Source organism: Condylura cristata, unplaced genomic scaffold (assembly GCF_000260355.1).
Source record: "Condylura cristata isolate star-nosed mole 26May11 unplaced genomic scaffold, ConCri1.0 scaffold00025, whole genome shotgun sequence".
In the NCBI taxonomy this organism is placed as follows: Eukaryota; Metazoa; Chordata; class Mammalia; order Eulipotyphla; family Talpidae; genus Condylura; species Condylura cristata.
In genome coordinates this window covers 5,423,356-5,444,223 of record NW_004567126.1, presented here as the reverse complement: position 1 = coordinate 5,444,223, position 20,868 = coordinate 5,423,356, and the positions used below count along the sequence as shown (strand labels likewise).

The following is a 20,868-nucleotide window of genomic DNA, read 5'->3' as shown; positions in this document are numbered from 1 at the left end:
CAACGGGCAGGACAGGAGAAATCCACTATGCCATGTGGGTAACCTCCCTTGTTGGGGATCGAACTTGTGCTGCAGTGGCTGTGGATAGCTTCATAGTTCTTCACTTTTGCCACCAGGGAGGGCCTGGTTTTACTAATTGTTTTTAAAAATAAAATGTTCTTGATTTACCAGTGATAAAATACTAAGTTTTGATTTATGCATTTGTTCTTGATTTACCAGTGATAAAATTTGTTCTTGATTCACCAGTGATAAAATATTAAGTTTTGAGAACACAGTTTTATACCTTTGTGTGGTAGACGCCTCACCTCACCCACTGCTAAAACTCTAGTACGTTCTCACTATCAGATTGACCCCCCTCTACCCTTTCATTCCACTCTCATCCCCTGCCCCTCTGGTAATTACCATATTTTTCACAGTTTGAGTTATTTTTGTTATGTTTTGTTAACACGTTTGTTTTGGTTATTTATATCCCGTATGTGAGAATAACCATCTGGGAATTGTCTTTCACTTTCTAACTTACTTTGTTGGTATAATTATCTCATATTCCATCTATATTGCTACAAGAGGCAAGATTTCCTCTTTTTAAAGAGCTGAAATAGTATTCCATTGAGTGAATATGTTTATATATCTCTCTCTGTAGATATAGATGTATAGATATAGAGGTATATATCGACATATATGTATATATGTGTATATGTGTGTGTGTATGTGTGTGTATACACATATGTGTGTGTATCAGCTTCTTTATCTTCTCAGCCACTGATGGACACTTACATTATTTCCATGACTTGGCTACTGTGAATCACAATGCAGTGAACACAGGGGTGCAAGTATCTTTTCAAATTAGTGTTCCTGTATTCTTTGTATGAATCTTGGTTTTACTTTAATTTGAATTTTTTACATATTCATCTTCCATAAATTTATTCATCCAGCTTTTGTTCCACCAATCTACATACCTGGTCTATCCTATCAACAGCTTCTACAACCCACTTTAAAGCTAATTCTTCCCAATTTAAATTTAACTCACATTTAATTTGTTCTTCAAAGTTAACTCACAATGTGTTATTTCTCCTTTAGCCTTTATTTCAAACCAAGACTCCCAGCACACCGCTCCAGGGTTTTGGGTACCCTCCTCCTTTCTTTCTCCTTTATTTTTACATCTAGTCAGTTAACAAGTCTTACTAGCTGGTCACCTAAATCTCTCTCTATTGAGCTTACTTCTTTCCATACCATTACCAATGACATTCACTACCAATGTTTATTTTGTAGTCTTTTTAACTCAGTCACCTGTCTAACGTATCCTTTATCCTGTAATCCATAATTAATTTCCTAAATCAGAATTATAATCTCCCAATTTTCTACTCAAAGTTTACTTACTTATCCAGTGTGTGTATGCTTATTAACTACCACTTTGCATGCCAGGGCCCATGAAAAATGTAGGGCTGGCACTATCCACTAAGTGGACATGATAATGGCTCATATCCTGGTGACTTAGAGAATTTTTTTTTAAAGATTTATTTATCTGTGCATACAGAACTGGAGTACAAGCCAGAGGTACAGGGGCAGTGAGACAATTTACCAGAGACAGAGTGGGGAGCAGAACAGGCAGATCGTCGAAGTACACAGCTGAGGGAGCCTTGGGTGGGTCAGAAGAGGTCTGCTATGCCATGTGGATCACCTCCGGGGCAGGGATCGAACTCATGTGGAAGTGGCTTTAGCTTCTTAGTGCTGTGCTTTAATCTGTTGCGCCATCAGGGAGGGTCCGACTTAGGGTATCTTATCCCAAGTCCTCCTCGTACAGAAATTTTGATCCTGCCCTTGCTTACCTATTAAAACAGTGGAGCTACACTTGGTAAGATTGCTTTTATTTGCCTTTCTTCCCCTGAGAGGACTCTATAGTTTATGTGTGGATCTGTAAAGTAGAGGCAAGCCATCTGGTTTAAGAGGCAAGGACCCATGGCTGTCATAGTGATAGTCACCTCAGAGTCCGGTACTTAATTGAACCTGCAGGTGTCTGTCACCAACTGCTGTATTTTACTTTTTACATCTAATTGGCTTTATGCACAATTCATGAATGGGGGCTGTATCCCATCTCATCAGTAGAAGGGAGCTCCCTGGCACTGACAGCATTTTAAGTCTGTAAACTGATACCTTACAATTTCTAACACTTGGTTCTTAGTACTCTGAAACAGTGCTAACTCTTTCAAGAACTTATTTTTTAATTAATGTGGTGAAAGAGAGCAACATATTGAAATGCATTACTGAAAATGGTAATCTACCAAGGCTTGATTTTTGTTTTGACAGTAGTTTTATTGAAATAAATTTATATATATATTTTAGTGTAATATATATATATATATATTATATGTGTATTTGGTGTAATTCTGGTAATTTTAGAATATAGGTGTCCTATATATACCATTCAAATAGACATATTAGGCGAGAAATATCAATAAGTGGTCATTATGGACCACATGTATCCTGGTTCTGGGTACCAACTCTCACTGGTCACAGAGAGTTCATGGGGTAGGTGCGTACACGCTTATACTCACTTAACCTGATTTAGCTTATTTTGTTTGCTCATGTATGAAGAGGAATGGAGGCATACTTAGGCACATTTTTGGCAAATTAGTCTTAAATTCATTTTTTTGCATCTTTATAAGGAGGCACAATTGGAGAAAACAAAACACTTTTCAAATATTTCAAAAGTCATAGTAATTTATATTCTGAGATTTATGACAGAGTAGAAATTCTAAGGTCATATGTCACTTCAGTTTTCACTGAGCCACTATTCTGTGCAGGAAAATTCTGATAGGTGCTGGGAATATAACAGTAAGACAGATGCTATCCACGTTTTTCTGGAGCTTTTGCCAGGAAGCACTGGCAGATCATGGGGGGAAAAAATGAGAAGTGTTGCAACTGTTAGGTGACAGGAATTAGAGTGAATACATTTCATACCAAGATCTAGGTTACTGATGGCAGCCTTCCTGGAAGAAGTCACTTCGCAGCTGTGGTGTAAAAGGTTAGAAGCCAATCGACAGATCAAGAATTGAGGGGAAAGGGAGAACTATTTCTGTATAGGTATGTAGTAGAGATGATGGCTTCTCTGAGTTTATAAAGATGATGGGAAGTAGCCCAGAGAAGCAGGCGAAGGCAGTCAACTCAGGTAACCAGCAACAATAAAGATTCTAGGGAACAAAACAGGTTGGCATGTTTAAAGATCAAAACATTATTTGGTGATAAAATAATATAGTAGATCAAAATAACTACTTTGATAGTCTTATAAGGTTCCATACTAACAAACACATGATAATTAGAAATTCATTTATTAACAGAGAGTTTGGTTTGATTAAAACTACAAATTTCTTGTGAATTTGAGTATCTAGGGTAGGAGTGAGGGTCGAAGCAGAACAAATCAGTGTGTTGAGACTCTTGTGGAAGGTCTGTGTGCAGAGGATTATTAAATTTGACATTGTAGGCAACACATACACATATACAATTGATGTTTGAGAGCTACTTTGAGTAATTTCTTCACTTACTCCCATTTTGATGAAGAACGTTTCTTAATTTTTTTCTTTTGTTACTGGGATCATGGCATGCTAATTATGAATAATTGCTACAAAGCCTTTCATTCAAGCATCAGAGCTTCTCAAAAAGGTGAAAAGCAGTACCCTAGTTAAATCAGATGACTTCTTCTAACCCATGAACTCATTGATTAGCAAAAATCTATTATTCTCTTATTTTGCACTAGAGGACACCATCAAAATAAAACTGTCACAGCTGGATGCTGGATTGAAACAGCACTAATATAACAGTTTGAATTGTGCCTAGTGACTTTAGTGCCAGTTATGATTTTCTGTTTTCAGTCACATACTAGTTTTTTTCTAATTTTTAACTAGCTACGGGAAGATCTAAAAAATACAATTTTAGAAGGCATGGACAGAAGTTACTTCATAGAGCTTCATATTGAACTAATGTGACATGGAAAAGTAGGATTGGGTATAAAACATATATTCAAGTCCCCTTGCTAAGAGATAGATGAGAGAGACAAAGTCGAATGAGTACCCAGGGATTTGAACAGAAAATCGAGTGCCATAAGTATTTTGAAAGAGAAGAAGGGTGACTTTGACCCAGCATAGAAATCTCTTTCTTTCATTCTCTGATCAGTAATCCCCTTACTTAATATTTATTCATACAAGCTTCTTAAAATTGTCTACTAAATGCAAATTAAGTGATATCAAAGTTACAGAAATTATTTGAAATAAGGGATCTTAAAGAATGGGTCCCCAATATTGGAGAATCTAGAGATTCCTCTGAAAAGCTGACAAAAACAGCTGCAGGTAGCACACAGAACTTCAAGGGATCTGTGGAGCATGAATTCTACCATTTGACCCCTTGAAATTTATGAGTCCTCCCTAATGATGTCCTATTGTGTAGTGGTGTTCATTACTTAATTTTTCCACCCAACCCAAACCTTTCTAAACCTGATGAGACATTGATCTTGCTTTTCCAATTTACCAGTAACATTAATAGTAGGTCATGTCTTTAGAATATATCTCTAGCTGGAGATCTAGTGCTGAAATCAAGGAACCAGCCAGATCAGTAAAATAAACATGAGTGCCATCTAATACCAAAATGAAGTAAATGTTGGTAACAGCAGGAATGTAGCCAAAGACCTAGGGCTGTTGCTAGCTGTTGGTTGATTGGCTCATTTCTTTTCAAGACCTGTACATTATTTTTTTGTATGATTACACTATATCATAATCTCTTGAGTTGGTTGTTGTCCAAATTTAAGGATAGGAAACATTGGTAAATTTGCCTTTTTATTGGTAGGGGAGTATATGATTTGTAGGTTCATTTTTAAGATTTATTTACTTATGTGTAGAATAACTGGGAGGCACGCCAGAGGTGCAGGGGTTGAGAATATTCACCAAAGACAGAGTGGGGAGCAGAACAGGTGGATTTACTGAAACACACCACTGAGTGGAGCAGTGGGTGTGATGGGAGAGGCCTACTGCACTACATGTGGGTCAGCTCCTTGCCTGGAGATTGAACTCAGGCCATAGTGGTGATAGCCCTGAGACTTAATCCTTATGCCACCACAGAGACCCTGATTTGTAGTTTTTAAGTAAAACTTTATTTTACAATAGTTTTAGCTTCTCAGAATAATTGTGAAGCTAGTTCAGTGAGGCCCCAAATATCCCACATCTAGTGTGGTATTATTATGATTAATAAACCAAAATGATATATTGCTATTAAAGCTGATATTTAAATTCCTTCAGTTTCACCAATGTTCTCTTTCTCTGTCAAGATCCCATTGAGGGTCAAATTATATTTGATAATATTGTCTCCTTAGGTTTGAAATACATCTGATATTGTGTATATTTGAATTTTTTATTTGAATTTTATTGTAGTTGCCTGTGATTTTTCAAATTCTTTTCATAAAATTGTTTTCCTTCTGTCCCTTTGAAGTTGCTACATATCTATTAAAACAAATTTTATGGGATTTGTATAAACATAAATCATTTGTGTAAGCATAAATTTGTATAAACATAAATCATTTGCATAAACATAAATCATCATTAGGCATTTTCCATCTCTAATAATAGAAACAAAGGGAGAGGGAGAACTACAGAGATAAACTGTGATAGAATGACCAGTTCAGAGGAAGAAATAAGAATCAGATTTTCATTTGGAATCTAAACACCCCTGGCTACATGTTCTTTAACAATGCATTTGAGTTTTATACTTGAATGTAGACTTTTCACATCTATGGAATAAGGTGTATGAACCAGAAAATTTCCCAGCCCTTGTTATATAAAGAGAATATAAATAAAATTGACCACCCTTTCCCTAGTAAAATTTAGTGGTCATAATCTTTTGTATTGGCGAGGAGTCAGTGCTTACTATGTACCAAAGTTGATATGTGTTGTGCCTCTGTGTTATAGATGCCGAGTTTCCAGGAGAGGATGGCTTAGGATCATACAGAAAATAGGTCAGATTTGGAAGCCTAGCACAGTGTCCAAAGAGACAAAAACTCTTTCAGCATCCATAAGCCCCTCACTCTCCATTCCAGCTGCTATGTGTTACTAGGGTGCTTCTCATCACCAACACCAAAAATGAAGAGATTTTCTTTGTGGTCCCATTCAACTTAGGCACAACACACCATAGAAAATGCTCTAGATAAGACTTGGTTTCTCCTTACCTCAAACAGATATGCTGAAGTCACAAGAAAACCTGTGTACACTTGGTGAAATACAACAGGTCCATAGAATATTTTCTTTTCTACTCCACGTGCTAATATTTTAAATTAGTATTTTTATTGCTCCTGGCAGCAGGATGGTTATTGTGCTTCCTTCTCAAAGCTGAAAGGCAGTGGTGTGGTGGCATGCATGTGGGCAATTTGCACAATGCTGGCTATAAGAACACGAGTGGGAGAGAACAGCTACAGGACTACTGAGTCCTGCAGTTATCAGCGAGTTATGAACGTATCTGTGAAACTTGCAGGAGACCTGCACAGTCACTCAGTAGCTCAGGACGGTGCATCATTGTCACTCTGTGGACTCATTTGTGCTGTGTATTCTTATAAACTAAAAGAAAAATATGTATGTCTTACAAGTGAGAATAATAATTACTAATGTTTAAGAAACTCTTTTTCTTATAATGACATCAAATATGTTATTTTCTGTTTGACATAGAACCGTGGAGATGTCAGATAATTCTTTTCCCTAAAGAAATTCAGTTATCAGAAGTAAACATGGACATCATTGTAATATCTGCAGTATTCCCCTAGAGGAACTTTTATTTTTATTAGGTAGTCTCTAAATAGAAAAATTATATTTTTTCTAAAAATTTAGTAATTTCAATATCTACAATTTTGGAGCTGGTATTTGCTGACTCTGTATGTGTATGTGTATGTGTGTGCATGTGTATTTTAAGGAATAAGATTCATGTGTTAGCTTTGTAAGATTTCAGGCTCCTTCAGGGAAGAGAATAAAGTATGTCTTTCCTTAGTATCATCCAGAGTGTCTAACAAGAGTTCAAGGTTGAATTATTATGGAAAAGAAAAAGAGAAGACCTCAAAAGTAAAGGAAGGGACACAGAAAAGGGGGGCAGAGGGAGAAGAGTTAAAAACAAACAGGTGCACATATTTTGTAATTTACATTTCTTATGCATCAAATAGCAGAGGTTTTCTGATTTTTGTAACTGATTATCTCCCAGGTTATTATAACAGGGCTCAAAGGTAGGGCTGTTTATGTTGAAAGGAAAGTTACTCTGTTGGTTGGTTTTGGTCCATATTAACAAAACTATTCAGATAACCATCTGCTAAGTTAGATGGAAATACTTACAAATTAATAATACATATATACTCCATGTTAATAGAACTCTTCCCTAGATCCCTTTATCTCTTTCCTAAAGATTTCATTTCTACATATCTAACAATTTTTTAAATCAGATTTTTGGATATACAGTATTATGATGTTAATTTGTATTAGAAATTCATTCAGATTATCTGTTAAGATCTGCTTTTTAACACAGTATTTCTGTCACTTAACAGAGGATGAGTAAGTCAGTGGCAGTATTTTCTAGTGGCATTCTCAAAATAGAAGCGTCTAAGTGCTTTGATGTTTTAGCTGTTAACAGACTTTGTAAAAATGAGAACATTTACAAGGAATTCCTTCATGGTTTTAATAAGAAGTAGGCTTCAATCTGCAATTAAACAATAAGGATGTATCTAATAGACTAAAATACTACAAAGTGATTTGACTAACATCATAGGCATAAAGAAGTAGAATAAGCTTTTCCTGGTATTGTTGGTTAAGTAGCCAATCACTGGATGTCAGAACAGTCTAATTCTTTTCTAAGTATCAGAATGAAAGTCAAATTTTGACAAAAAATAACAAGAATCATTTTGTGAAATCCATAAATCTTTGTCATGTTCTAATGTTTTTCTTTTTTAAAAAATAGGTTCATATGTGTTCATATCACTAAAGGATACACTGTTAACATCAACTGTACATATCTTATTATAAAATGGCTTTTTTTATAACTGCTCAATTATATACTGGTTATTGCTAAATACATGCAAATTTATTGTAGATATCTCAACCACTTTAAATCATTTTCTTAGGTTGAAAATCAATTCTTGAATGATTTTTTAAATTTTTCAAAGATTTCTTTTTTAAAATTAATTATTTATTTTATTTTTTTACATCATTCTTCATTTTGTGCATTTTTTCATCTCAGTTGTAATCCCCATGGGCTTCTCACCATGAATTCGCCCATGTGCCATCACCATAATCCCATGAATTCTCCCCACCCCAGTTCTGATCCCATTCCCTTTCCACCTCCATAATATGTCTCTGGTTTATAGTTTTTTACTAAAAACATTTTTACTCTATTACATTGGTTCTGTCTTTTGCACCCCATCCCCTTACACTCCTGCTATGAGTGAAACTACACAGTGTTTTTTTCCTTTTCTTTTTGGATTATTTCACTAAGCATGAGCCCTTCCAGCTCCATCCATGTTGCTGCAAATGGCATGAGTTTATTTTTTTTGGTTGCTGAGTAATATTCCACTGTGCCCAAAAGTTGATGACTGGATTAAAAAGATGTGGTACATGAATGACATAAAGATACATTTCAGATTCATCCATCAAGTTGGGTCAAATTTAAATCTTATCCTGAAGTGTCAGTTGTATTTAAGTTACCACACACACATTACTGAGTGCTTTATAGGAAAGTCTTGGTGAAGGAGACCATATTGCATGTCGCCTTACAGTCTCTGATGCTGTCTTCGGTGCTGTCTGCCTCGTAAGTCCTAGCAAGCCATTTTAATGACATATTGTAGGTTCCATCCTTCCTTGTGAAAAAGCAAAGATGAGATTGCAAACTCACTTTCCCCCATCCAAACTACAAGTTATTCACAATTTCATTCTTTTTACTTTATAAAAGTCACTGTATCTCTTACTTTACCTGAAATTATGTATTATCATACCAGTAAGAACCATTTTTCTTGTTTGTTAAATATTTCCTCTAAAGTGAAATCTACCTATGAATGGTACTTGGGTAATGTTCAGCATAAACACAGTTTGCTGAACATTTGCCCAAAGTGGTATTTGTCTGCAAATACGTTACTTGAGAAAGAGACATACTGATACCAGCAGATCAGAGGCTAAGTCCTCTGACAAAAGGAAAATAACATATCCGCAGAGGTTTTTTTTTTTTTCTTCCTATTTTCCTTATAATCCCTCTTAAGTCTTTCTGAAAGACTTAAAACTCCAACTAGCTTATCACAGTTCTTCCTGTTTTTTTTTTTTTTTTTTTGTACACTGAGGGAACAAGGAGAAATTGGGAAGCTGACAAAGGTCAAATGAATTGATTGCATTATTTTTTTAAGAATCTCAATATTTTGAGAAATTAGATTTTTAAACATTGCTTCCTGTCAAGGAAATGTTGGTTATTATGAAAAGATCATTTTATTGTGGGAGAGTATTTTATGATACAACTTTTAAATACATATTAACACACACTGGTAAAGAAAGAAGTGAGTGTGTCCCTCACTCCTGGCTAGCAAGGTGAATGACTAATTTCATTAGTGTTAAAATAATGAAAAATATTTTAAAAGCTTAAAATTTTAACCATATAAATCTAAGAATAATAGTTAAATACAAAGATGAGTAAATAGTTGACTTTTCCTAGTAGAAGTCTTCCTTATGATAGAATGCCTATTTTAATTCTTATGATAGAATGCCTATTTTATCACACTCAAATAGTATTACTTGAATGTAAATTACTATTTCTAAGTAACAGGCTAATTCATAATGTTCATAAAAATTTCAGTCTCACTTGGACATCCTGGAATTGGTAAATATGTACCAAATTATAAGTAGATCTGCATGTCCTTGGCACCATAAATATTGCAACGAGTACCATGAGGTGTGTTGACAGGAACTCATTATTTTTAGTGAGCTATAGGACTATAGTTCATCTTGTTCGGGTCTGCTAACAGCCTCACCAAGAGGGTGGTGTGATGATTATTTTACAAATAAAAATATCACTGAAATTAGTGACCTAAGTTCACATAGCTCGTGAGAAAATGGATTTAAGTTCTTTTGCAAGTGATAAACAAGATCATAAACCATTTAAGGAATTCATTGACTCAACAGTGGCAAAGCCCTGAGGTATGACTAGCTTCAAATAAGCTCAGAGAGAATTGTAAAACTGCTATTACCTTGTACTTGGCTTTATGCTGTAGTGCTGCTTTATTTAACATTGGTTTCCCTCTGGTTCCACAAAGTTGACCCCTAGAGTTGCAAGCCCCTCCTTCTTTGAGGTTTATCAAAACTATTCACTGGAACATTCTACACTGTTTATAAATGTTTGTGCATTGAACACTGCATTGTTCATAAAAAGTAGCACAAACTGAGGATGAGAGAGGAGCACTATTAGCCTCACCTCAGTGCTAAGATCCACCCTCTCACTGGCTTATGTTGGATCCTTTCCTTCCTTACGTTAACTGCCAACCTTTGGGGACTGGCACAGTCTTGCCAGTTTGGACCTAATCTTGGTCTTGGAGGTGGAGTCAGTCCCACATAACCTGCAGGACTGAGAACAGGTGCCCATGAATTCCCTGGAAAAGCAAGTTCTGTTGGTGCGAGAAACCTACCACCATTAAGTACGTAGAACCAGATTTGCATTTAAGTTTGTATCCTAGAGGTTAGGCAAGAAAAACTACCAAAATATGATGTTTTTTTTGTTTTTTTGTTTTTTTTTGTTTTTTTGTCCTCAGTTGGTATTTGGTGACTAAAGGGACAGAGGCCAGGGACACTAAACATACTAATCTGTATCGTAATATTCCCCAAATAAGAGGAAGATTACCCAACTCAAAATGTCCAGAACACCAAGACTGAGAAGCCCTACTGTCAGTGACCTGACAGGCTTCTCCTGCTGCCTTCAGTCCCGCCTCTCCTCTCCTTTTTGCTTTATTAGCACCCAGCCACCTTGACTATCCTCCCTCAGTTTTCAAAAATACCTGAGCTCTCTAGGAGTCAGGTCTTGGTGTGTGGTTTTTCACTCCACCTGGAAGCTTGCTGCCCACCCAACCCAGCCACTGCTGCTCTGGCCCAAGCTCACTGGTCTTGCTTGGGCTGCCCCTCCTTGCCTGTGTTCTGCCCTTTTACACTCTTAACTTTTAGCATTTTGGAGAGCTAGTCTAGCTTTTGCATGAGATGAAAATTCCACTAAGAGAGGTCACATACAACTTTCATTCCCTTTTATAGTCTGAGCACTCAGGACAGAATATAACAGATTGGATGGGGGACCTGTAGGAGTAAGGAAGCATGTGTTTGCCAAGCTTTTTTTCTTTTTTGAGGGGGTCATAGAGCATTTAGGAGATATCTATTTATTCTTAGTTTATTTATATTTTGCATCATTCATCCTTTCTGTGCAGGTGCAGCCCCTATGAAATTCCCACCACCAGTTCCCTATGTGCACCATCACCATAGCCCCTTGTGCTCTTCCCTCCCCGGACTTGATCCCTCGCCCTGCCCTGTAGAATGTCTCTGCTTTCTAGTTGCCTGTTAATTTTGTTTTCTTAATTTATTATATTTTTTTCCCCTGGTCCCTTATTTTATTCCTCCTATAAGTGAAACCATCTGATATTTTCCTTTTTCTTTCTGGTTTATTTCACTCAGCATAATCTCTTCCAGCTCCATCCACATTCATGCAAATTTAATAAGTTTGTATTTTTTGATTGCCAGTAGCATTTCATTGTGTATATGTACCACATCTTGATCCAGTCATCTATTTTTTGGGTATCTGGGTTGTTTCCATACCTTATTTATTGTAAATAGTGCTGCCATAAACATAGGGGTGCAGGTGTCCTTTTGAATTAATGTTTTTATGTCATTTGGGTAGATCCTTAGGAGTGGGATTGCTAGGTCATATAGTAGCTCTATTTTTAGTTTGTGGAGCCTCCACACAGCTTTCCACAGTGGTTGGACCAGTTTGCCTTCCCACCAGCATTGTAGGAGAGTTCCTCTTTCTCCACATCCTTGCCAACATGTAGTGTTTCCTATTTTAGTAATATGTGCCCTTCTCACTGGTATAAGGTGATATCTCATTGTCGTTTTGATTTGCATTTCTCTGATTACAAGGGATGTTGAACATTTTTCATATGCCTGTTGGCCATTTGCATTTCCTATTTGGAGAAGTGTCTTTTTAGCTCTTCTGCCCATTTTTGAAGTGGGAAATTATGAACAATAAGCTGGAAAAGGGATGGATGGCTTCTGATGTTGGAGTTAATATTTGTTCTTTTCTGAATTTTCCTTGGGACGTGCTAGCCTTCTTTGTAGAGTAGGAAAACAGGTTGAACCTGATTTTCTTTTTAATTGCCTGTGTTGATGAGCCTTTCAGAAAGTCCAATTCAGAAATGGCCTTTTATTTAGTGCTGAACACAGAACCAACTGACCAGGGGGAAAGCTGCCATTTTCTTTCTCCATTGTGCTCCTCTGCATTTCAGTTTGAAGGAGCTGGAGGAATGACTCTGTGCTGCCCTTCCAACCCTCACATTCCTTCTTTACTGAATCAGAGAGAGTTCTGGCTGACTGAAGTCAAAGTACATAGCCTTCTATTTTTAGGATTTGTCTAAGGAATGCTTCTAAAAATGCAGCTGTTTATGAGTCTGAGCTAATAAATAATCAGTAGGATATTAAAAGAATAATTGAATCCTTTGATAACTGAGAACTTTGATGTGTACCCGAGTTCTGCATTATTTCATATGCTCCATAAATAAAGAAGAATGGGTAATAGATAAGCTAACCTCAGGATATATAACATTACTGTGTTTTAAAATAAATCCCTAGAACAAGCTTTATTTTCCTCATTAACTGAATCTTTAAAAAGTGGGGGGGGGGGGTTAGAGGAGCTCCAGTGTTATCCATTAGAACTTTGATAGAATTTTTGGTATTTACTAAAATATTTTTTTTGTTGTTGGTTTACTAAATATTTATAGATTGCCAGAGGCCTATTTAATGAAGGTTTTCCAACCTTGGTGTTAATAACAAGTATCAATTGATATTTTGATCTAGAATATTCTTTGTGGTGGGGAGACTCTACTCAGAATGTCTAGTTCTAATGAACAGATGCCAGTAGCAGCTCTTCATTCCAATAGTTAACACCCAAAATGTCTCAAGAGATTAACAATATCCACTGAGGGGCATAGACGACCCAAATTGACAACTGGTTTAGTGCCAAGTAACCTCTGTAGTTAGGACACAGTCATCAAATAGAGGCAAATATTATCTGCTTGATTACCCACTTAAATAAAGTTAAATCTTACCCAGATGAAATTCAATCCCTCCTTGAGAGTTAAATCTCTGTTTTCTCTAGCTTGGATGCTCCTGTATACTGACTTAGACAAACTGACTTTCCTATCTAGAACTTTCCTGGGAAATTTCAGTAAGTCATTGTCAGAAGAAATAAAGAAGAAAAGGCCTGCTGTCACCATTATTCCCAGCGTTATCTCCTCAAGACCACACAACTCTGTGTCCTGTTCTGTTTGTCATAGGAGTGACAGTCATGGAATTGGTGCTGCATTTGTGGTGGTTGATATTCTTGAGCACTTTTAGGTGACTTTCTAAGAGATAAGCCTTAATGACTATTAAGGCTTGTTGTTGTTTTAATGACCATTTTTCTTTCTCCCCCTTTAAGCTTATCGTGGAATTTATCTGACAATTAGTTTAAAAAGAAACGGTTTTAGTTCTTTCAACAGGAGGCATAGGTGGAGCTACATTAATCCTCTGTATAGTTGCTGTGCAATGAGGTGTCATTTCTTCCAGCAGAAAGCACAGGGTGAAGGGGCTGTGAAATATGTTAACATGATATTCCCTTCCACTTTCCTCCTGTTTAGAAATATCACTGTATCACCACAGGCCCAAACTGATCATCTCAGCACCTAAGGAATGGGTGTTTTCAGGTGAGCCTATGATATACACAGTAATTTAATATAAAAAGGCCTTCTGGAAGCAGAGAGACCCATGTGAACAGAATAACATTGCAAAATGCTCTGCTAGTTTTAGAGAAAGATACTTTACACTTACCTTTTTAAAAGGAATATTAACATTCAACATTTTTTTTGCCTTTAAATCCAAAATAGACAATCTCTCATAAGAAATAGGCCCTTTTTTTTTCACATTTCCTTTCAAAAGAATTGATCTCACTTCTGTTTTCAGTCAATATGGAGTAGAACTTCCACTTTAAACAATTAAAAATATGGATAAAAATACACAAAAGTTAAGTGACACAGACTAGCCATTGGAAGACAGTGAGCCCCGAGATAGGGGAGAAGTGAGATGCGATGATTGATTTTCTTGACTTCTTGCCCTGGCAGACATATGGACTTTGGTTCAGGGGAAGGAAAACCAGGAGGCACCCACACCATGGTGGAAAGAGAGAGCTGAGAGTTGGGTAGAGATGAGGAGGTAGACATTAGAAAAAGTCCCAGGGAAGAGAGTCACACAAAAACAGCCCCTCGGCCTGCTAGTGTTCTGTAGCTCTTAGTGCTGGTTATGGCTTTTATGCATGAAAACTACCTGAGCCCTGAGGGTGGGCAAGGGGTTAATATGAAAGGAATAAAGGAGACAGCTCCTGGCACTCACCAGGGACTTAGAAAAAAATGTGTGTTCCCATCAAAAAGACTGGGAAATCTCACGTAGTATGGACTTTGGGTACAGAACTCAGCAGTAGGGAGCAAGGAACCATACATGCCACTCCATCCTAGAACTGCCCAGCACATTTTCCATACAAACTAGACTTGGGAGAGACAGATTGGTTCATGTAACTTCACTTCATCCCAAGAATAAAGCTCAAGAATATACAAATGCCCATCCAACTTATTCTACCTGAAATCCAACCTCAAATCACTAGACATACAGAAAAGCTGACAAAAATGACCTGCCATGATAAGAAAAATCAATCAAAAGTGATACAGAAGTGAACAGCTTTAGAATTTGCAGGAAAAAATATTAAAATAATAATTTGAACTGTTATCTATGTTAAAATTTAATTCAAATTTAATTCAATACCAGAGTTAAGAAAAAATTCCAAGTTGAACTTCTAGAGAGGAAAATCACAGTATCTGAGATGAATGTGATTAATAAGAGATTACACATTATTAAAAAAAAGTAAATATGAAGATATCGCAATGGAAGCTATACCAAACAAACAGCAAAAAATTATTTTCAATGAATGGCTCATTAGTGAGCTGTGGAAATATTTCAGGCATCCTCATACATATGTAATTGAAGTCTCTGAGACCGAGGGATGAAGAGAAAAACTATTTGAAGAAATAATACAACTTTTCCAAATTTGGTGAAAACTGTAAAACTCACAGAATCCAAGAGACCCAACAAACCTACTCACAAGAGAGAGGAAGAAAATATCAAGAGTCCTACTAACTTTTCAAAGCTAGTAATAAATAGAAAAAGGAAAAGCACCTAGAAGAAGAAAAAATACGTCACAAGTGGAAAATTAAAATGACCACAGATCTCTCATAGGAAACAATAAAACCTTTTTTTAAAGATAGAAATCACCAGTGGACCTGCAGGACTTTGTCTGTCTGTCTAGCTACAGTTATCTGAAATGCAATCGGTCAGGCAGAAGGGAAATGGTAGCAGGTGGAAATCTGGGTCTACAGCTAGGATGAAGTCAACTGACCCTCCATTGGCTATCTGCTGTGTGGTGTATCTTGTCACACCCTGAGTCAGAGCATTGGGGTGCTTCTGGTTTTAGCAAGCATATGTCCCAAGGTAGGAGAGAATGCAGCATGAGGTGACTTGGTCTCTGGTGGGCCAGGGGAACAGCGCTTTATCCAGCGACATTGTAGCTGAGAGACTAAGTCCACCCACTGTGTATTTTGGGGTTTTGTTAATATTACAGATTGATTTTTAGCTTAATAAAAACAATATTTTTTAAAAAAAATATTTGTGCATTCAGAACTGGGGTACAGGCCAGAGGTGCAGGGGTGGTGAGAGGATTCACTAGAGACAGAATGGGGAGCAGAACAGGCCCACTGTTGAAGTACACTGCTGAGAGGAGCAGCGGGCGGGTCAGGAGAGATCTATTGCCATCACCTTCTGAGCGGGGATCAAACTCATGCTGAGGTAGCTTTAGCTTCTTAATGCTGCATTTTAACCCACTGCGTCCCTGGGGAGGGCCCTAAAAACAATGATTTTTAAAGCTGTAAAGTTTTTAGTGATTTCTGCATTAAGATCTAGAAGTTGAATTTAGAATTAGAATTTAGATTAGAAGTTGAAAACAATTGGTCTGGGGAATTCTGAAGGCAAGACCCTCTTGCTCTGTAATCTTACATGCTGGTTCTCAGTCGTGGGGGCCTTTCTGTGCTCTGTGATTATGTAGCTGTGTACCTATATTATGCTACCTAGATATGCTTACATTAAACTTATTATCTGGTAGAGACACTATTCAATATTATTTCTTCTTTCTCAAGTGTATCTTGCCTCTTCCTAGTACATTAAATTACCAAAAAGTTTTCAAATCAGTTTTTAGATAGTAAACGATGAGGTTACTAGAAGCTGCATCTAGACCATGCTGGTTTCAACTTTTGTTTTGGGTTGATAAATGCCGACATCTCCAATTCTGCATGAGGGTGGTTCTAAGAATGACATTCTCACAGCTGTGACAGGCAGACATGGTAGTGAAGGGGTGATTCTTGATGACTCACGAGGGCATTTAGGGACAAATCCCACTCTCCCAGTCACACACATTGCCCTGGAACTAAGGATATTGTCTCTCACTTGCTTACCATTAGCCTCAGTTATTTTGGCGTAGACCATGTTGGTGTAACTTGTCCTGAGATCACTTTATGGTCATTACTCTATCGTGAATATATTCCCTGTACATTGAAGTTTTTTTTTTTTTTTTTTTTTTTCAAGGAATGAACCAGACTCTTACATACCAGATTGGCACAATGTAGAACAGCATGAATTTAATTCTCAGGATTTTTCAGTTGATGTTTCTTGATTACGTCAAAGGTTGCAGTGTCTTGAATCTCCATTTTAATGCTGTGTAAGGGAATTTAGGAAATTTATTCAATATTCATCACTTACTGTTGAGTGCCATTAGTTTACAGTATTAAGTGCTGACTATTCAGCAGTAAGAAAATATATATATATGGAGCTTTCATGGGGAATTTCAACATTTAAACAAAACAAGCAGACATTTAAATATTTAATTTATAATTGTGCTAAGTGCTACAATGGGAAAACAGTTTTATGTGAGAATAACTGAAAGAAGAATAATATACTCTCTAGGTGTTAGAGCACATTATATGCAAATGAAACTAATTTAACGTGTAATATAACCAGATATATATTTCAGATTAAACCAATTTTAATCTATAATTAATCCATTCAGTCATTCTTTCATTCCACAGCATCATGTTCCCAGGCACTAGAGTGGTGCAGATAGTTGCTCCCCAGAAATGACAAGGCTATCTTTGAGGAGTTCATCGTTTAATGTTTACATAACTAACAGGTATCTCTCATTCAAATAATCACAGAATGAAGCTTAAATATGTCCTCTTCCTCTTTTGTTCTTTTTTAGATGAGGATAGGCATTCACTCGGGCTCCGTGCTAGCTGGCGTCGTTGGGGTGAGGATGCCCAGATACTGCCTCTTTGGAAACAATGTCACACTGGCCAGCAAATTCGAATCTGGAAGTCACCCCCGACGCATCAATGTCAGTCCTACCACCTACCAGTAAGTGCTCCCCGGCCTCACCTGGTCTTCAGCATTGCCCCAAGTGGCTTTTGTGTATTTAGGATTCTCCATTCTTTGCCTTGATCTGCTCACTCCCAACCCAGGATACTGTGTGTAGACAGCACTTGTGACAAACTTTGATTTGAACCATCAGGGAGTATGAGGATCACCTAACTTGACTGAGAGGTTAAGTGCCACTTTGTCATTTCCCATAATCTCTGTCCTTCTGAGGTTTAAAATACAGCAGTGCAAATGTTAAAAGGCTGCATTACTCTAGAATTCTAATATTTGCAGAAGTTCCCTTGGTGTCTAAAAAATCAAAGGAATAAGGTAGGAAAGATCGTTTGCTTGATTTTATTCATTGAAAAATGAATATAAATAAGGACTTTCTAGAGTTAAATAAATACAGGGTACAAAAAAACCTTTAAATTCTATCTTAAAGGTCATATTTGACAACTCTACATATTTTGACAGCTGAACCCATCCTTATTTTGTGCTTGGTTGATGACTTCCGTTCCTTAAATATTAAACTCTGAATGGGCAAGAATACTATCTGTGCAGGCTCATCATCATAACCCCAAAGCTTGCAAAAATGTTTAATGCACCATAAGCATTCTATGAATATTTATTAAATAAACTAAAGCATCAATAAGATGAACTCATCTAGAGTAAGAAAACAGCATGAGTATCTCTTACCCTGCTGATCTGGCTTTACTCTAGGTGTTGGTGTGCAAGCTATTTAACTAGTTCTGAGGTTAAGATGACTTTAGAGATCATATTGAAAAATAGTGATTTTATTATTTTTATTAACATGAGTACAGAAGTAGAAAATTTAGAGACAACAAAAGTTGACTATAATTAAAAAATGGTCATAACTGGAAGCTTTTGATAGCATAAATGTATAATCCAGGAAAGATAAAGTCTTTCAAAGAGAAGTATTCAGATTCCTGAGAAATGGATGAGAAAGGGAACTGAATTTGCAAATATAAAATCAAGGAAATGTTGCCCAAGAAGCATGTCATATTTTGGGTTTTTACATATATTTTTTCCTCTTATATTTCTTCCAATTTTCCTTACACAGTTCTCGGCATGATGCAGATGCTCTGGTCATAATTTCCACATTAAACTGAATTTGGGGGCCATTTCTAGATCAGTGATGATACTTTGTCCTCTAGACCATAAAATGAGGGGGGCAAGATATTATCAGCCCCCTCACCTATATGCTGTTGCCATGGTTATGATTGTCCTCAATAGAGAGCTGTAATTTTTGGTCTCTGTTTTTTAACATGGTGTAGATTCATATGTGCTAAAAGTTCTATTTTAAAAATCAGGTAAAAAGAATGAATCCTCTGCATTAAAAGTTTATGTACAGATAACCAAAAAAAAAAGGAAGAAGAAAGAAAACCCCACAGACCACCCAAGGTTGGTTATGTACTCTGAATCTTCATAATCTTTCCATAATAATTTGGTTTATGATGATGCTAAAGTTCTGAGAAATGGAGTGATCTCAACCACTGCTTATGTCAGAATTGTGTTTTGTTGCTATTTGCCTGAAAAGAAACAAGCAAACAAATGGAGGCTAGGTGGGACATTAAATCCCATATGGGTAGATTCTAGAAGAATCTGAGTGGCCTCAAATCATGTCATTCAAACTCATGCATTATAAAAAAATATTTTTACATTTAGCCTGTTCTTAGATAAGCCTTTCCCTTCCTCTTTGCTATTTTCCTGCTCCCCCAACATATTGGGCACCAGCTTCCTCAGGCATGAGATAGGCACTAATGTGATCAGCATGAACAGCATAACTGGAATCTTTGCTCTTACGGATGAGACTGCAGATGAGGCGGTGAATGTACCTGAGCTTCCAACATCTATTGCAGACCAGGACCGAGGTCCTGATTAGAGTATTAGTGCAACAGGAGGAGTGGGCAAAAATGAGGACAGAGAAAGAAACTGAAGTCAGCCTAGAGGAAGTGGTACCCACAGAAAGGCATTTTGAATTAATTCTAAAAACAGTGAAGGACGGTAAAGAGTTGTAAGCAAGTGAGTGATGTGATTAGATCTGTGCTTTATAGAGATCACCAAGCTTGTGGACTAGAGAACATGTTAGGGCATGTTCTTCCCCTTCTGAAGAGAGAATGGCCTCAGTGACCATTGATGTCTATTTTATGTGGGGTACCATTAAAGCAAACACACCTTGGTTCCTTATAAGTTTCTAGAATCTTAAAAGTCAGGTCTGTGAGCTCAGTATATCTGGGTTTTCAGAATCTGAATCTATTGAGGCTACGTACTTTGTGTTGGTTTTCTGGCCTCCATTCTACTTAGTTCAGCTTATGGTAAGCCTGTTCTTTCCACACTGCACAGGTGATTTATGAACCCAAGGTGAAATGCTAGGGTTGATAGCCCAGGGATATTCGCTATAAACATTCTCTATAAAGAGGTCATATTGGACTTTCTTAGAGTAAATAGGAATTTGTAAATGAAACTGACTCATGGAAGCTTGAAATCTATAGGTTTATTCCTGAGAGCCTTCATCATGTCCAGTGTGTTCTGGCTATCTTAAAATCTTCAGAGAGATTTCTATTCAATGTGTTTTTATAGTAAGGACATAATTATCGTAATCTTTGAGTAGATTACTTGAATAAAACAAATTAAAATAATTTTCTAAGTTATGTGTTCCAAAAACATTTTGACTGAAATACTTACATAATTGATTTCAAAAAGTACTTTTTTTTAAAATAACAGTTTATTTTTACATCATTTTGTACATTTTTTTTCCCATCTCAATTGTAATCCCTGCAGGTTTCCCATCACCAAGTCGCCCGTGTGCCACCAACATAATCCCGTGCACTTCCCTCCCCACCACCTCATTTTTGATCCCATTCCCCACTCCACCCTCACAAAATGTCTCTGGTATATGGCTGTTCATTATTCTTGTTATTTTCTCTCCTCGTCCATTATACTCCTGTTATGAGTGAAACCATCCACTATTTTTCTCTCTCTTTCTGGCTTATCTCACTAAGCATGATCTTTTCCAGCTCCATCCAAGTTGCTGCAAAAGAGTAATATTCCATTGTATATATATACC

General features: G+C 36.8%; 1 protein-coding gene across 1 annotated transcript in view; it reads left to right on the top strand.

Annotated features, from left to right (window-relative positions):
- The window catches only part of GUCY1A2 (guanylate cyclase 1, soluble, alpha 2), a 259,742-nt gene that overhangs the window by 218,256 nt on the left and 20,618 nt on the right, over window positions 1–20,868 (top strand). The window contains exon 8 of the mRNA XM_004688763.1: window positions 17,626–17,780. Within this exon, the coding sequence (XP_004688820.1) occupies window positions 17,626–17,780 (155 nt within the window). The remainder of the gene's footprint in view (window positions 1–17,625; window positions 17,781–20,868) is intronic.